The following is a 17500-nucleotide window of genomic DNA, read 5'->3' as shown; positions in this document are numbered from 1 at the left end:
TTTTTTTCCTCCTCCTTAAACTTTCTTCTTGTATCTTTGTTTCCTCTTATTCTTTCCTTCCTTCCTTCCTCCTTTTCAACCTTTTATATACTTCTCTTTTTTTTTTCTCTCTCTCTCCCTCCTTCCTCTCCCTAGCATTCTAATATCTCTCTTATCTGTTTTTTCTTACTTTTCTGCAATTTTCCTCTCCTCTTACACACCAACTTTCATCTCGTATCTATCTCCCCCCGCAGTTTCCTTGCTCGAGTTTCCTCCTTCTCTAATTTTCCTTTTTATATCTTGTCTGTTATTCCAGTTTCCTCTAAAGGTTAGGAGGAGGAGGAGGAGAAGGAGGAGGAGGAGGAAGAGGAGGAGGAGGATGAGATGAAAGATAGAAGAATAAGAAGAGGTGAGATAAATGAGAAGGAAAGAAAGGAAGGAAGGAAGGTAAGAAGGAAGGAAAGAAAGAAGAAAGGAAGAGAAGGAAAAGTGCAAAATGAATAAGAAAAAAAGAAAGGAAAGAAGGAAGTGAAGGAAGGAAGAAGTGCCGGATAAAAACTTCCACTATTTCTCCTCTTCTCATTTCCCACCGTCTGCTCTTCCCATTTCCTACCATCTCTGTTTCCCATTCCCCACTCTATCTCCCTTTCCTCAACCCTCTCCCCAATCCTTTCATCATTTCCCACTCTCCCCCATCCCTTTCCCTTCTCCTCTCCCCATTTCCCACCCTCCCTCATTCCAGTTCTTTCCTCTCTCTTCTCCCCATCTCCCATTCTTTTCTCAACCCTTTCCTCCCCCTTCTCTCCCAGTTTCTCACTCTCTGCCCAACCCTATCCCCTATTTCTCTTCCCATCTCCCATCCTTCCCCCTCCCCATTCCTTCCTCTCTCCTTCCTCCACCTCCCTGTCTCTCTCTTCCCTGTAGCTAGTTAGAAGTAGTTACCAAAACAGCCTTGCAAGGACCAAAAGGTCTGTTGCTGTTTGGCTTTCCTTTGTATTCCTTTGTATTCTTTTTGTATTCCCATCTCTCAAATCCTCTTCATCCCTTCTCCTCCTTCCTCTTCTCCTTCTCTCTCCTTTCTCTCCCCCTCTCATCCCCTCCCACCTCCCTACTCTCCTCACCCCCCTCTCCCTATCCCCCTCCCCCCACCAGTCAGGAAGGCTTCCATTCTAAATCAGGACTTGGCGAGAGTTTAAAAGATTCACCTTTTCACAAACTTCGCCCCGCCACTCGTCCGCCGCGCCGCGTTATATCCCACACGCCCTCCCCCCTCCCCTCCCCCCACCGCCACCTGCACCCCCCCCACCCCACACCCCGCCACCGCCAAGCCACTCCCGCCTCATCCTCACCTCGTTCTCCCGCCGCCCTGTCTTGGAGTTTTTTAGTCTTTTATGAGGTCTCCATTATTATTTTGTCATTCTGTTTTCATTCTCTCTCTCTCTCTCTCTCTCTCTCTCTCTCTCTCTCTCTCTCTCTCTCTCTCTCTCTCTCTCTCTCTCTCTCTCTCTCTCTCTCTGTTGTTTTGGGTAGTTTTGTATTTGTTTTGTTCGTTGTTTTGTTTGTTTGTTTGTTTGTTTGTTTGTTTGTTTGTTTTAAAAGGATGGGTTTTTTATTACTTTTTTGTTTTTTCATCTTTCTTTTATTCTTTTCTGTTATTTTCTTACTGTTTGTTTGTTTGTTTGTTTGTTTGTTTGTTTCACTGTGACCTCATTTTGGTGTTCTCTTATTTTGTTTCTTTCTTTTGTATTTTCACTTTTTATTTTGCTTATTAGATTTTGTTTCATTAGCTTATTTTTTTTTTTTTTTTGTCAGTTTGTTTATGATTAGGTAACGTTTTCTTTTATTCCAATCTCATTTTTTGTTGTTATTCTGTTTCTGCTTTTATTGTTTTTTTTTTTCTCATCTCAATTTTTGCTCTTATTTTTTTTTACCTTCTTTCATTAAGTTTATGTTTATTTTCGTCTGTTATTCTGTTTATTCTATTTCTTTTTTTTTATTCTTATGTCTTTGTCCTTTTTTTTTTTAATCTATTTGTTTCTTCAATATTCATGTACATTTTTTTTTTTTTACGTTTTCATCCTATTATTAGTTTTCATCTGTATATTTTTTTCTTTTTCTTTTTTTTATATATTCACCGTCATATTTTATTTTATTTCCATCCTGCTTTCCTAACATTTCCACCTTATTTTTTTTCTCTTTATTTTTCTCCCATCTTCTCGTCACCGTCACATAGATATATTTTAACTATTGTTTTTTCTCTTTCCAGTTTTTTTTTTCCTTTAATGTTCTCTTCTCTTTTCTTTTTTTCTTTTTCAATTCTTCTCCTATTTTTTTGAGCTCACCATCTTTTTTTTTTTTTGTTGTCATTATCATACTTTTTATCTGTTCCCACTTCATTACCTCATCTACTTTTTATTCTTTTTTTTCTCTCTCTCTCTTTATTCCTCTCATCCATTTTCTTTTTTTCTTTTCTTTTTTTGGAGGGGTGACTCTTCATTACTCATTTTGTAAGTTTTTTTTTTCCTTTCTTTTTTTTTTCTTTGTCCTCATCTCCATTTTTTTTTCCATTTCTCAATTTTCCTCCCTTCATATTTCCTTTTTTTTCAGCCCACCGTGTTATCAAATTTTCTGCCGTTCTCATTTTACTTTATTCTCTTCTTTTCCTTCATTTGTTTTTGACTGTATCTCGCTTGTCACTCTTCATCATCTCATTTATTCTTTTATTTTAGATTTTTTCCACTGTCTTTCTCCTCCTTTCAGTTATCTCGTCTTTGTCTTCACATGTTTTTCGCTTCCTTGGTGGTAATCATTGCTTCTCCTCCTCCTCCTCCTCCTCCTCCTCCTCCTCCTCCTCCTCCTCTTCCTCCTCCTCCTGTTTTTTTTTTCTCTCTCTCCTTTCTTTTCTTTCCCAGTCACCCTCCTTTATCTAATTTCTCGCCTAGTGACGGTCCTTCCCCTTTTTTTTATTTTTTTTTCAATTATTTCCTTCCTTTCTTTCTTACTTTTCTTTTTGAGTTTCTTTTTTTCTTTTTTCTTTTATGTGTCATTCCTTATTCGTGTGTATACATTATCTCGTTATTTCATATTGTTTTTTTAGTTAGACAGACAGACAGAGAGAGAGAGAGAGAGAGAGAGAGAGAGAGAGAGAGAGAGAGAGAGAGAGAGAGAGAGGGTCATAAAATACAAACACAAGAGATTTAATCATTTCACCTCATTTCATTTTCATTTTCTAGCTTGAAGAAGAGAAGCAGAGAAACACACACACACACACGCACACACACACACACAAACACCATATAAACAACCCCAAAACATTCTAATCATTTCTCACACTCAGACATCTCATGCTGGCTTTACTAAACATACTACATCACTACCTGACGAGCTTATCTGCCTTGCGAACTCACGACTTCACAACACGATCTAACACGTCTTGAGGGATCGCGGGAGGGAAAAATACTGGGAGGGCCTGAGGATACTGACAAGTGAGCCGCGAGTACGAGAGGTCACTGTGCTTTGTAAAATGATTTGGGGTGTTTAAACTGTTGGCCTGTGTGCTTGTGTGTGTATATTTTGTTTCGTTTATTTGTGTGTGTCTCTCTCTCTCTCTCTCTCTCTCTCTCTCTCTCTCTCTCTCTCTCTCTCTCTCTCTCTCTCTCTCTCTCTCTCTCTCTCTCTCTCTCTCTCTCTCTCCCTGTGCCATTGTGTCTGTGTCTGTGAGTGAAAAGAGGGATAGGAGAAGGAGAAAGAAAAGAGTAGGAGGAGGAGAACAACAACAGCAGCAACAACAACAACAACAACAACAACAACAACAACAACAACAACAACAACAACAACAACAGAGAAGGGGAGGGAGAAAGAGGAAGAGAAAGACATGGAGAAAAAGGAGGAATAAAGCAGATAATGAAATGAGGCAAAATAATGTAAGAAGAAGGGAATACAATGGAAGAGAGAGAGAGAGAGAGAGAGAGAGAGAGAGAGAGAGAGAGAGAGAGAGAGAGAGAGAGAGAGAGAGAGAGAGAGAATAAAGGATGGAACGAAAGAAAGAACTGAGGAGGAAAATGTATAGTGACGTTTAGAGAGAGAGAGAGAGAGAGAGAGAGAGAGAGAGAGAGAGAGAGAGAGAGAGAGAGAGAGATTTTCATTAGCTTCATTCTTTTTTACTTAAACTTTATAGGAAGACGGGATATTGTCAAGGAAAAGCCGGGAAAAATAAACTCACACCAAGCCTTTGAAAAGCTGATGAAATTCTTTACTGTTTGAAAAATGGAAGAGATATTATTATACAGGGAAAGTTTGGTGATGGTGACGGTGATGGTGATGGTGATGGTGGTGGTGGTGGTAGTGGTGGTGGTCATGGTGGTGGTGATGGTGATAATAATGATAGTGCATGCTATTACTAATGCTATTACTACTACTACTACTATTATTACTGCTACTACTACTACTACTACTACTGCTACTGCTACTGCTACTACTACTACTACTACTACTACTACTACTACTACTACTACTACTACTACTACTACTTCTACTACTACTTCTACTACTACTGCTACCAACAATAAAAATGATAATAATAATAATAATAATAATAATAATAATAATAATAATAATAATAATAATAATAGGAAAAAGGTAAAGAAAACGTACAACTACATTTTCATATTATTAAAGTTCATCATTCAAACGAGAGAGAGAGAGAGAGAGAGAGAGAGAGAGAGAGAGAGAGAGAGAGAGAGAGAGAGAGAGAGAGAGCCAGCCAGCCAGCCAGCCAGCCAGAAAACGCGACACACACACACACACACACACACAGACAAAGACACAAAATACGTAGTAATATCAACCCAAACATTTCATTCGTCCAGGGCAATCCTCACCTATCTTGCATTAATCACCGGCTCCGCGCCTCACCTGTGCTCGCGAGGCAGGTGAACGCTCGCAGGCGGGGCGGAGCGGCGGCCTGCATTGTATTATCACGACCAGCATTTGTCAAGCAGGGGACGCATCTGTCAGCTTCATGAGGCGTTATGCTGTGGTGGGGTGTGATGATGACTTCACCGCCACTGCTGCTGCCGTCACTATCACCTCCACACCTGCACTATCAGTATTACCTCCACACCTGCATTATCACTATCATCTCCATACCTGAATTAGCCAGTTTTTTTTTTCCCCCTTCCCTTCCTAATGACTTCACTATCACCACTGCCACCATCACCACTGCTGCCGTCACTATCACCATCACTATCACCATCACTATCACAGTCACTATCATCACTATCATCTCCACCTCCACCCCTTTCCTAACCAAATGTGTTGCTTTCCCTTCACTTCCTAATGATTTCACTATTACCTCTGCTCCTCCTTTCACTGTCATTGTCACTATCACCGTCATTATCGCAATCACTATCACCTCCAGCTCCACGCTTGTTCTCGCCGTCACCATCACTATCACCTCCACACCTGTCCTAACCAAACGTGTTCCTTTCCCTTCCCTTCCTAACGACTTCACCATCACCACTGCCACCACCATCACCATCACCATCATTATCACCTCCATTAGATTTATCGCAACCTAGCCAAAGTTGTTAATTTAAACCTGCCTTATTTTCACTTCTCTTTCCCCTCTTCCCTTCCCTTCACTGCTACCATCACCACCACCACCAGTACCATCACCATCACCACCACTATCACGTGTTTTAACTAAACTTGTTCATTAAAATCTGCTTTCCCCACTCTTCCTTTCTCTCTCTCTCTCTCTCTCTCTCTCTCTCTCTCTCTCTCTCTCTCTCTCTCTCTCTCTCTCTCTCTCTCTCTCTCTCTCTCTCTCTCTCTGTGTTTCCCTTCCCTCTCCTTCCCTTCGTCATTATCACCACCACCACCACCACCGCCACCACTACCACCACCACCACCACCACCACGCACCTGTCCTAACTAATTTTATTCATTTTGCTTTCCCTTCTCTCCCCTTCTCTCTGTTTCCCTCCCCTTCTGTCATTTCTTTTTCCTCCTAAGCATCATCCCTTCGTCCCCTGTTCCTCTCCCTTCTCGTCTCTTTTCTCTTCTCCCCTCCTTCCTTTCCTCCCTCATACATCTCTTTATCACCCTTTTCCTTCTCTCACTTTCCCCTCCCTTTTCCTTCTTTCCCCTTAGATTTCTCTCTCTTCCTCATACGCCATCTCCTCTTTCCCCTTCCTCTCCCCTTCCTTCCCTTCCCTTCTCTTCCCTTTCTCTCAATCGTTATTAAATAATCCTTTTTTTTTTTTTGCATAATATAAAAACCGTTTGTCTGTGTTGTCGTATCATATTTTGTACCTTCACTTTATTACTCCCTCGCTTCTAGGATGATTAATTAACTACTGCCGCTATCATCATCTTCATCCTCACCATTATCATCACCATCGTCATCAGTTTGTAAAGGTAAAGAGTCATTATGTGTGTATGATTCACTCAACTTTTTTTTTTTTTTTTGAAAAGTTGTGTGCTTAAATGAGATTAGTTCATTCTTACGTAATTTCATGTCCTGAATCCAAATATCAGCTTAGAAAATGTTTATTATCTATAGTTGTTAAGATACGAGACATTTAATGTTTGAATATTCTACTACAATATATGTGTCATGATTTATTAGTTATTTACCCTCTTCCTTTTTTTTCTTGACGCTTATATTCGGCTGAAGAAACATCTCTTGCCAATGACCAGCAACAGTCTGCAAACGTTGTTGTGCTCCATTTACCCTGACACCGCTGTTCCTTGGTTGTAATATCTTGGTGGAACCTTTCATCGTGTTCGTCACTGGTTGCACCACAGTTCGCTGGAAAGAAGTCTACGTGTGAGTCCAAAAAGTGGAATTTAAGTGACATGTTATATTGCAAGTTCTTGTAAGTCTTGACGAGGCTTTCCTCCAATTCTTCATAGTTTTCTTCCCTTCGGTTTCCGAGAAATCCCTTTGCCACTAACTTGAATGCTCCCCAAGCATCTGAGTCAAAGTCGCCATTTTTAAGAAGCTCACGAATCTGAGGACCGATAAAGGCGACCTCTTTTAACTCAGCGTTGCTTATTGAGGTGAACTTTGTTTTTAAATACTCGAATCCTTGATCGGATTTATCCATAGCTTTTACAAAGTTCTTAATGAGCCCCAGCTTTGTGTGTAGCGATGGTAGCAGAATTTTGTTTGGTTCAGCGACAGGCGGATGTTGAACGTTTTTCATTCCAGGCTCCAGTGATTGACGAGGTGGCCAGTCTTTCTTGATATAGTGGGAACCTCTTGCACTGCTGTCCCATTCAGGGTGTGTCCACCCTGCAAGCCCATCACAAGAACATCAGCCTTTAAGTCACCACAGAGCTCCCACTAATGTTCACTATATTTTATGCTTTGCAGCATGTGCTTTACATTTTCATAGGTTTCTTTCATATTTGGTGCATAAGCCACAGGAACTAATGGCTTATTATTGCCGTTATGCAGTAAGACACCTTTTAGACTTGTTTTTGATGAATCTGTGAACATCCTCCAGTGACTGGGTTCATATTCCATGCCAAGTGCTTCCATCACACCAGTGATACATACTATTGCAGGCCACTGAATAACCTTCCTTTACAAAGAAATCGTTGAATTGCTGCTGACGGTCACGGAAATTTTGAAATCTTCACATCAGCTCCTTGGAGATTCCATTGTTGAAGACGAGAGCCTAGCAGCTCTGATTTATTCTTTGGTAGTTGTAGAACTCTGACAAGGTCGTGGAGTTCCCCTTGTGTTATGAGATGTGGCCTAGAGAACGCTTTTGCTTCATCAAGATCTAGGTCACCCTGTAATCAACCGCTGTCATTCTTCTTTTCTTCCTCCTCACCACTCTCCTAACCTGACTCGAATGATACCGAAGTTGGTGCATCAGGAACAGGTAGACTCTCTCCACGTGGAACAGGGCGAATAGCTGATGGAATGTCTGGATATTTAATGGACTACTTTTTCTTCTTTGACAAGCCCTTTTGTACTGGAGGTACCATACAGAAATAACAGTTGTTGGTATGGTATGTTGGCTCTCGCCAGGCCATCGGCACAGCATAGGGCACTCTTTTCCTCTTTCTGTTCAACCACTGGCGAAGATTAGTAGCACAAGTGTTACAGCATATATGAGGAACCCAGTTGTTATCCTAGTCACCAATATCATCCAGAATGTAGATGGTATCCTTTCTAACCATAGCACTTATACTGCCATTCTGTGATGCAAAAATTACCTCACCACAAATGTAGCAGAAGTCTTCTGCTTTATTCACACAACCACGAGGCGTGTGAAAGCAGAAGAGCAACAGACAATTCCAAGATAAACAAAACCTTACTACAAATCAGTCATTACAATACTGAGTATGAAATCTTAGCAGAAGCATTTATATAATTCAGTAAGAAAATAAAAATAATATTAAATGCCTAATAATAATAATATTAAATGCCAGTGAATAGTTATTATATATTAAAAAGTGTTTGACAAGGAAAACTACTTACATTTCACCACAAAATACACAATTGCACATCACAACCACCTTCTGTGACTGCCGGGTCAGTAATGAAGAGCAGTGTGACTGTGAGTGTTGTGAGAAACACACTGCCGCAAGCCTGTTGGATCCTGTTCTGACATGTAGGTAGAACTAGTAAAGCAGAACTAGCAAACAATTTTATCCATAATATTAATTATCAATGACCTGAAATTAGTCAAAAATTACTACTCTGGTCTCGGAAGTATTTTGTTTATTGACCAGTGAGTTGTTTACTTGAGTTACCTGCCTTCACTGCCACCATTTACATCATTATTGGCACTATCGTCATCACCATCATCATCATTATTCTCATCATCATCATTCGTATAATCACAATGTTTAGTATTTGTAGGTATGTATGTTAAAGAATTCTGATTCCCTGTCTACATTATCCTCACCATCACCATCATCATCACCACCACCACCATCATCATCATCATCATCATCATCCTCATCATCACTCTCATTACTGTCTCCCTCACCCTCATCATCTTTTTCTTTACCACCACCATCAGTATCATCATTGCATCGCTATCATAAATCATCTCACTCACCACCACCATCACCACACATCACCACCATTATCACCACATAAAGTTTACTCCCTCTAACTACCACCACCACCACCACCACCACCATCACCACCAGCAAACAGGTAACAAGGTAAACACAGTCATCGATACCTGCTTAGCGGACTCATTACAGGTAATTATCACCACGCCAGGCTCCATTACAGGTGTATATAGGAACTCGTTAATGAGATTTGGTGACTAACTGCCCTCACCTGTCCGCTCATTAGGGCGTGTGGGTGATTGGCGTGATGTGGGCAGTGGTCGGGAGGGTACCTTGGGGGGATGGAGAGGGATAGGTGTGCTGGTGACATTTACACCTGGGCGTGATGGATACAGGTGACAGGTGAGGTGTAATGGACTGTGACCTGATTGCTGCAGTTCATCTCACCTGTAGAAATAGCTCACCTGGCGTGTTTATGTGCGTGTCAAGTGTGTGTGTGTGTGTGTGTGTGTGTGTGTGTGTGTGTGTGTGTGTGTGTGCGTGTTTTTTTTTCTTTCTTTTTTTTCTGTTTCCCGTTCTGTTCTTTGGGGGAATTAGTCTTTTTCGCTTCTCTCCTTTCTTTCCTTTGTTTTTACCTCCCTTTTTCTTTCTTTTTATCTGTCTTTCTTTTCCTCTTTCTTTCTTTCCCTTTGTTTGCCGTTCTTTTTCTTTTCTTTCCTTCTTTCTTTCTTTTGTCTGTTTCTTTTTCTTTTTCTTTTTTTTTGTCTTTCTTTTTCTTGTTTTTTCCTTTTCTTTCTTCCTTTACGTTTGTTTTCCCTCCACCAGTTGTTTAGTCATCTGTTCATTCATTGGCTCATCCACCAGTCAGTCAATCAATTCCTTCATTCATTTATTCACTTTATTTATTATGTTTATTCTTTTTATTATGTATTATATTCTCTATTTATTCTATTTTATTTCTATTTATTCTTTTTATTTGTTCTATTCTATTCGTTCTTTCTTTTATTTATTTTTTTTACTTTTTTTTTGGCTTTATAAATTCATTGCTTCTTTGTTTAGTTAATTTTATCGTTCGTTTCATCCTTCTTCTTTCCTTTTTTCCTTTTATTTATTTATTTTTTTACCTTCAAAAAGTATACCCCTCTAAAAATATTTCCTAATTTACTTATTTAATTACTAATTCAATCATTCATATAACCACCCATAGTTTACTTCACATTCATCTCCCGTTCTTTATCTCTCGCTCTTTGTCTGTCATCCTTCTTGCCTTCGTGCCTTCCTTCCTCCCCGGAGCCAGCCAGCCAGCCAGCCAGCCAGCCAACCAGCCAGCCAGCCAGACAGACGATCAGCCAGCCAGCCAACCAGCCAGCCAGCCAGCCAGCCAGCCAACTCATGTCCTGCTAATGAAGATGCTCTCTCTTACAGACGAGGGGCGAGAGGTGACGGTGACCAAAACGAAAGTGTTTGTGGCCAATAACACAGCTTCCACTAAAGATGGTAAGCACCTCCTCCTCCTCCTCCTCCTCCTCCTCCTCCTCTTCCTTCTGGTGTTTGTTCAATGATAATTCTTCTTCTCCTTCTTCTCCCGATCCTGTTTCATTGTTGTAGTTCTCTTTTGTTTGTTTTCTGTTTTTTTTTATTGTTTGTTGTTTATTTCTTTGTTTTTGTTGTTGTTATTGTTGTTGTTGGTGGTGGTGGTGTTGCTATTGTTGTTGTTCTTCTTGTTCTTGCTCCTCTTGTTATTCTTGTCCTTGTTCTTGTTCTTTTCTTGTTGTTGTTGTTGTTGTTGTTGTTGTTGTTCTTTTCTTCTTGTTCTTGTTCATATTCTTGTTCTTGTTCTTGTTCTTCTTGTTTTGTTCTTGTTCTTCTTGTTCTTGTTCTTGATCTTGTTCTTGTTCTTCTTGTTCTTGTTCTTGTTCTTGTTCTTGATCTTGTTCTTGTTCTTCTTGTTCTTGTTCTTGTTCTTGATCTTGTTCTTGTTCTTCTTGTTCTTGTTCTTCTTGTTCTTGTTCTTGTTATTGTTCTTGTTCTTGTTCTTGTTCTTCTTGATCTTGTTCTTGTTCTTCTTGTTCTTGTTCTTGTTCTTTTGTTCTTGTTCTTGTTCTTGATCTTGTTCTTGTTCTTCTTGCTCTTTTCTTGTTCTTGTTCTTGTTTTTGTTCTTGTTCATCTTCTTCTTCTTGTCCTTCTTGTTCTTGTTCTTGTTCTTGTTCTTCTTGTTCTTGTTCTTCTTGATCTTGTTCTTCTTGTTCTTGTTCTTGTTCTTGTTCTTGTTCTTGTTTTTTTTGTTTTTCTTTTCTTCTCCTCCATCTCCTCCTCCTCCTCATCATCATCATTATCATCATCATCATCATTATCTTACTACTACTGCTGTTACTACTACTACTACTATACTACTACTATTACTACTACTACTACCACTACTACTACTACTACTACAACTACTACTACTACTACTAATAATAATAATAATAATAATAATAATAATAATAATAATCTTCTTTCATTGTTGTAGTCTTCCTTCGCATGTTCCATCTTCTCATTCCTCCTCCTCCTCCTCCTCCTCCTCCTCCTCCTCCTCCTCTTATTTCTCACACTTCCTCTTCCGTCCGTCTCTCTCTTCCCCGTTCTCTCCGTCTCTTCAAGTTCCGGAGACAATTTTATCTCCTCTTATCTCACCTGTGGACCCTCGCCTCTCTCTCTCTCTCTCTCTCTCTCTCTCTCTCTCTCTCTCTCTCTCTCTCTCTCTCTCTCTCTCTCTCTCTCTCTCTCTCTCTCTGAATCATGTAATATTCCTCCCGTTTAACTTTTTTTTTTATTATTTTGTTCTTTTTCTTTTTTTTTTTTTTGCAATTAATATTCATAGGTTTCGTTGGCGCGTGTGGCGATAGTACAGCATTTTATTGCCGCCTGCCTTTGTAATGCGCCGCGCCAACTGCCCAATGTATTAAACCCACATTAGCTCGTCCCTGCTTTCATATTCTGGCCGTGCTGTTTTCTCTCTCTCTCTCTCTCTCTCTCTCTCTCTCTCTCTCTCTCTCTCTCTCTCTCTCTCTCTCTCTCTCTCTCTCTCTGTATGTATGTGAAATTTAGCTTGCTATAGAGATGTGATTATTTGTTGTTGTTGTTGTTGTTGTTGTTGTTGTTGTTGTTGTTGTTGTTGTTGTTGTTGTTCTTTTTCTCCCACCACCACCACCACCACCACCACCACCACCACCACCACTACCACACCAATACTGCTACTACTACTACTACCGTTACTACCACCACCACCACCACCACCACCACCACCACCACTTTCCCTCTTGTCTTCATTCTTCTCTAATCTCTCCTTTCCTTCCTCTCTCTTCCTCCTTCGCCTTATCCTTTGTCACTCCTTTTTCCTCCGTTTCATTTCCTGCTCTTCTTCCTCCTTGCGTCTCCTCCTCCTCCTCCTCCTCCTCCTCCTCCTCCTCCTCCTCCTCCTTTTCCTATATCTCTTGTCTTAGTTTCCTCTTTCCATTTTCCCTTCTCCCATTCCTCCCTATTACTTCATCCCTCACCATTATCCTGCTCTCTCTCTCTCTCTCTCTGCTTTCCTCACCCCCTTTCCTTCCCCTCTCCCCCTCTTCCCTCTCTTTTCATCCTCATCTGGTCTCTTAATCCCTCACTTCCCCTCTCTCTGTCCCCTCTCCCTCTGTCTCACCAAATAATTTCCCCCTACCAGATATTTTTCCCCTCGCTTCCTCTCTCTCTTATCCCCTTTCCCATCTGTGTTCCCTCCCACTCTCCCCTCTCACTCTCCCCTTCCCTCACTTCCTATCTTCTCTTCCTATCTCTCTCTCTCTCTCTCTTTCCTCTCACCATCTATACCATTCCTTTCGTCCCCTTCTTCCCTCTCACTCTTTCCTCTTCCCTGCCTTTCCCTCCCATTTCTTTTTCCCATCTCTCCTCCTCTCACTGTCTTTCCCTTCCTAGTGTCCCTTTTCCCCTCTCTCCCCTCACTCTGGCCAAATAGGAGACTCGTTTCCATCACCTCTTCTCTCCCATCTCCTTTCCCATTTCTCCTCCTCATCTCTCTCTTCTTTCTCCTTCTTCTCTCAGTATCTGTACCTTCATGTTGTCTGCTCTTAGTCTCCCCTCTTACCACCCTTCACTTCTCTCCCATCTCTTTTCCCATTCCTTCTACCACCCTCTCACCTCTCTCCCCTTTCTCTGTTCTCTCCTGTCACTAACCACTCTCTCCTTCCCCTCTTACTCTCTCCCCACTCTTACCTTTAATTACTTCCTCCCCATCTCTTTTCCCATCCCCTTCTATCCCTCTCCCTTTTCTCTCCCCTCTCCTGTCAATAAGCTCTCCCTCTCCCACCCTCCCTAGGTCACCTCCGCGTTGAAATCCAAGGGCCACGCGAGCTGTACATTCAGGAAGGTTCGTCTCTGCACCTCACCTGCCTCGTCACCTCCTCCCGCGGCCCCTCCACACCTGTCTACTGGTACCACGACACCAACCTCATTGACTACAACTCCCCCAGGGGCGGCGTCAACCTGAAGGTGGGTGTGGCTGTGGCTGTGGGTGGGAGAGAGAAGTTAGTGTAGTTGTGTGTATTTTGGTGATGGAATGGGGTGGGTGTGTGTGGGGCAATGATGGGTGTTTGGGGGTGGATGGATGGGTGTAGTATGGGGGTGGAAGTTCTGTGGGTGGGTAGAGGTGATGGGTGACGGTGTAGGTGTGCTAACGTGCGTACTAAGTCATACACACACACACACACACACACACACAGAGAGAGAGAGAGAGAGAGAGAGAGAGAGAGAGAGAGAGAGAGAGAGAGAGAGAGAGAGAGAGAGAGAGAGAGAGAGAGAGAGAGAGAGAGAGAGAGAGAATAGAAGGGGTGTCTGATTTATATTTAAGAGGGAAGCGCACGGATTAAAAAAAAGTGACCGACGAACAGAGAGAGAGAGAGAGAGAGAGAGAGAGAGAGAGAGAGAGAGAGAGAGAGAGAGAGAGAGAGAGAGAGAGAGAGAGATTAAAGAGAGCTCAGTCCGAGTGTGTCTGAAGTTAAGAAGACATAATTTTCTCTGGTAATCACCACCGCAGAGAGAGAGAGAGAGAGAGAGAGAGAGAGAGAGAGAGAGAGAGAGAGAGAGAGAGAGAGAGAGAGAGCAAGCACATGTGTTTGACAAAATGACTCTAGAGAAAGAAGAATGAAGATTAACTAGGCTATGATTTTAAATTGAGAGAGAGAGAGAGAGAGAGAGAGAGAGAGAGAGAGAGAGAGAGAGAGAGAGAGAGAGAGAGAGAGAGAGAGAACTGGCCATCACTCCCTGTATTTATTTAAAAGTAACCTAGCTCTAATTGAATGATGGATTAATCGTTACTCTTTCTTTACCTACTCCGCTAATTAGAGAGAGAGAGAGAGAGAGAGAGAGAGAGAGAGAGAGAGAGAGAGAGAGAGAGAGAGAGAGAGAGAGAGAGAGAGAGAGAATAATAGCTAACAAGTAAAAATAGCAAATATTAGACACACACACACACACACACACACACACACACACACACACACACACACACACACACACACACACACACACACACACACACACACACACACACAAACAAACAAACAAACAAATATATAAACAAGCAAAATAAACAGGAAGAAAATAAGAAAGTGTCTCTCTCTCTCTCTCTCTCTCTCTCTCTCTCTCTCTCTCTCTCTCTCTCTCTCTCTCTCTCTCTCTGAAAAAAGCTCACCTGCCGCCAAATTATGTTAATCCCAGCCCTCATTATCTCAGGTGTAGGGGAGGGGCTGCAGGTGTGGGGCGGGGCTGCAGGTGTAAGGGGAGAGGGGGAGGGGGAGTGTGGGAGGAGGGAGATAAAGCAACACTCACTCAATAAACCAATAAAGCCATTAACTTTCTCTTATTATCTCTCATTTTATTTATTTGTTTTTTTTTTTTGAATGGTTAGTATTTTTTTGATTGACGGTGAGTTATTGCTGTTTTTTTCTTTTTTTTTTTTCTTGTTTTCTTTGTCTTGTTTTCCTTTTTCTTGCTCTTCCATTTTCTTTTTTCTTTTTTTCCTTCCTTTTTCTTACTTTTTCTTTTTCTCTTTTTTTTTTTTGCCGCTGATTTTTCGTTCATCTTTTCCTTCTGTGTGTGTGTGTGTGTGTGTGTGTGTGTGTGTGTGTGTGTGTGTGTGTGTGTGTGTGTGTGTGTGTGTGTGAGTGTGAGTGTGTGTGTGTGTGTTTCTCCCTTTCTTTATTTATTCTTTCGTCTATATATCTATGTATTTCTCTATTTGTTTATCCACGTCTTTATTTATCTATGTGTTTCTTCATTTGTTCGTTCATTCTTTATCTGTATTCGGTTATTCTTTATCTATACATTCCTTTATTCAAGTATTTGTTGTTATTATTATTATTATTATTATTATTATTATTATTATTATTATTATTATTATTATTATTATTATTATTATCATTATTATTATTGTTGTTATTGTTGTTGTTGTTGTTGTTGTTGTTGTTGTTGTTATCATTATTTTTGTTGTTGTTTCGTAATGTTACTTTATATTATTGTTGTTATTGTACGTTTTCCTTCGTTCGTTTTTTTTTTCCTTCGTAACTGTTCGCTTTATTTTTTTTTATTTTCTTTAACTTCTTTTATTTTTATCTATTTTCTTATTCCCTCCTTTATCTTTTACTTTATTATTTTACTCCAGCATTCTTTTTTTTTTCTTCACTCCGCTTTTCCATTCTCGGTATTCGTTATTTCGTTTTATCATCTTCCTTTCATTTTCTTCATTTGGCGCCAAGACGGAGGTGAGCGCTGCGGCAATGCGTATCCTGACATCTGTTACCTTACCAATATAATGTTGTGTCTTTAATCTTATAAATACATACTGTAGTTTGTGGTATCTCTCTCTCTCTCTCTCTCTCTCTCTCTCTCTCTCTCTCTCTCTCTCTCTCTCTCTCTCTCTCTCTCTCTCTCTCTCTCTCTCTCTCTCTTTCATCTTTCTTTCTCATTCTGTCTCCCTTTACATTTCCCTCTTTCTCTCCTACCTGTCACTCCCTCCCCTCTTTCCCTCCCTCTCTTTCTTTCTCACCTCTCGCCTCCCCATCCTTCTCTCCTCTCCCCTCTCTCAGTTCTCTCACCACATCATTTCCCTTTCACACCTGCCTAACCGCTCTTCCATCACTGTTGCAACACTTCTCTCTCTCTCTCACACACACACACACACACACACACACACACACACACACACACACACACACACACACACACACACACACACACACACACACACACACACACACCTGCTCGAAGTGGCAACTAAACACCGTCAACATATTCTCTCTCTCTCTCTCTCTCTCTCTCTCTCTCTCTCTCTCTCTCTCTCTCTCTCTCTCTCTCTCTCTGGACAGCGCTGTAAATGGACGCTTCTGATTGGTTCTCAGTGTAATGACGTCATGAAAATAGACCACTTGCAATTTTCTTGGGGCCAACTCGTCTGCTGCTGCTGCTTGTTTTTTTTTTTTTTTTTTTTTTTTTTTTTTTGTATGTGTGTGTGTGTGTGTGTGTGTGTGTGTGTGTGTGTGTGTGTGTGTGTATGTGTTCCTTAGTGCTTCATAAAACACTAACATTATTTTTTTACCTGGGGATATTAAAGTAGTATCTTAACCTAACTTAACCTAACCTGACCTTACCTAACTTAAAATTACCTGACAACCTAACCTAACATAATCTTACCTAACTTAACCTAACCTGTGCATCGTTATTAAATCCCATCTATGTTTCCTTTTTCTTATCTTTCTCACTCACCTTCCTAACATGTCTGCCTTTCCTTCCACCAATATACCCATCATCTTTTCTTTACCTGTAGTAGTAGTAAGTGAACACACCTGTGCCCTCATTAACACACTTGTACCTCTGTAATACCTCCATCTTACAGTACTACCCTTACTAACACCACCACCACCACTACCAACACCACCTTTCACATGGAGAAGTTAATTAGCATCACCTGTACATTAATTAGTAACACTCCTGCACCCTCATCCCTCATCTGACACTATAATACCTCTTCAGACATCACCACTAACATAATCAGTATCAATAATTTCACCTGTGCACCACTAACTTACACTCCATCACCTCCATCACCAACCCAACACCATTTCCACCACTATGACATCACCACGCATCACAGTAACTATTCTAACCTCTTCATACATCACCACTAACACAACTAATATCTCTAATTTCATCTGTGCATCACTAACTAACACTCCAGTACCTTCATCACTAACTCAGCACCATTTTCACCACTTTGACATCACCACGCGTCACAGTAAACATTTTGGCACATCACCAGCACCGCGGAATTCATCTTTACATCACTGATTAAAACCCCCAGTACCTTCATCACCAACCCAACACCACTTCCACCAAAGTAACATCACCATTGGTCATAACACTCGCATCACCAATAACATCACTTGC

General features: G+C 41.0%; 1 protein-coding gene across 10 annotated transcripts in view; it reads left to right on the top strand.

Annotated features, from left to right (window-relative positions):
* Positions 1-17500, top strand: part of LOC135115384 (uncharacterized) — a 210010-nt gene that overhangs the window by 119530 nt on the left and 72980 nt on the right. For all 10 annotated transcript variants that reach the window (XM_064032111.1, XM_064032108.1, XM_064032104.1 and 7 more), the window contains 2 exons: positions 10450-10521; positions 13380-13552. In XM_064032111.1, the coding sequence (XP_063888181.1) occupies positions 10450-10521; positions 13380-13552 (245 nt within the window). The remainder of the gene's footprint in view (positions 1-10449; positions 10522-13379; positions 13553-17500) is intronic.

The sequence above is a fragment of the Scylla paramamosain genome, chromosome 29, assembly GCF_035594125.1.
Source record: "Scylla paramamosain isolate STU-SP2022 chromosome 29, ASM3559412v1, whole genome shotgun sequence".
In the NCBI taxonomy this organism is placed as follows: domain Eukaryota; kingdom Metazoa; phylum Arthropoda; class Malacostraca; order Decapoda; family Portunidae; genus Scylla; species Scylla paramamosain.
Note: the sequence above shows the minus strand (reverse complement) of the source record. Positions and strands in the feature narration are given on the sequence as shown.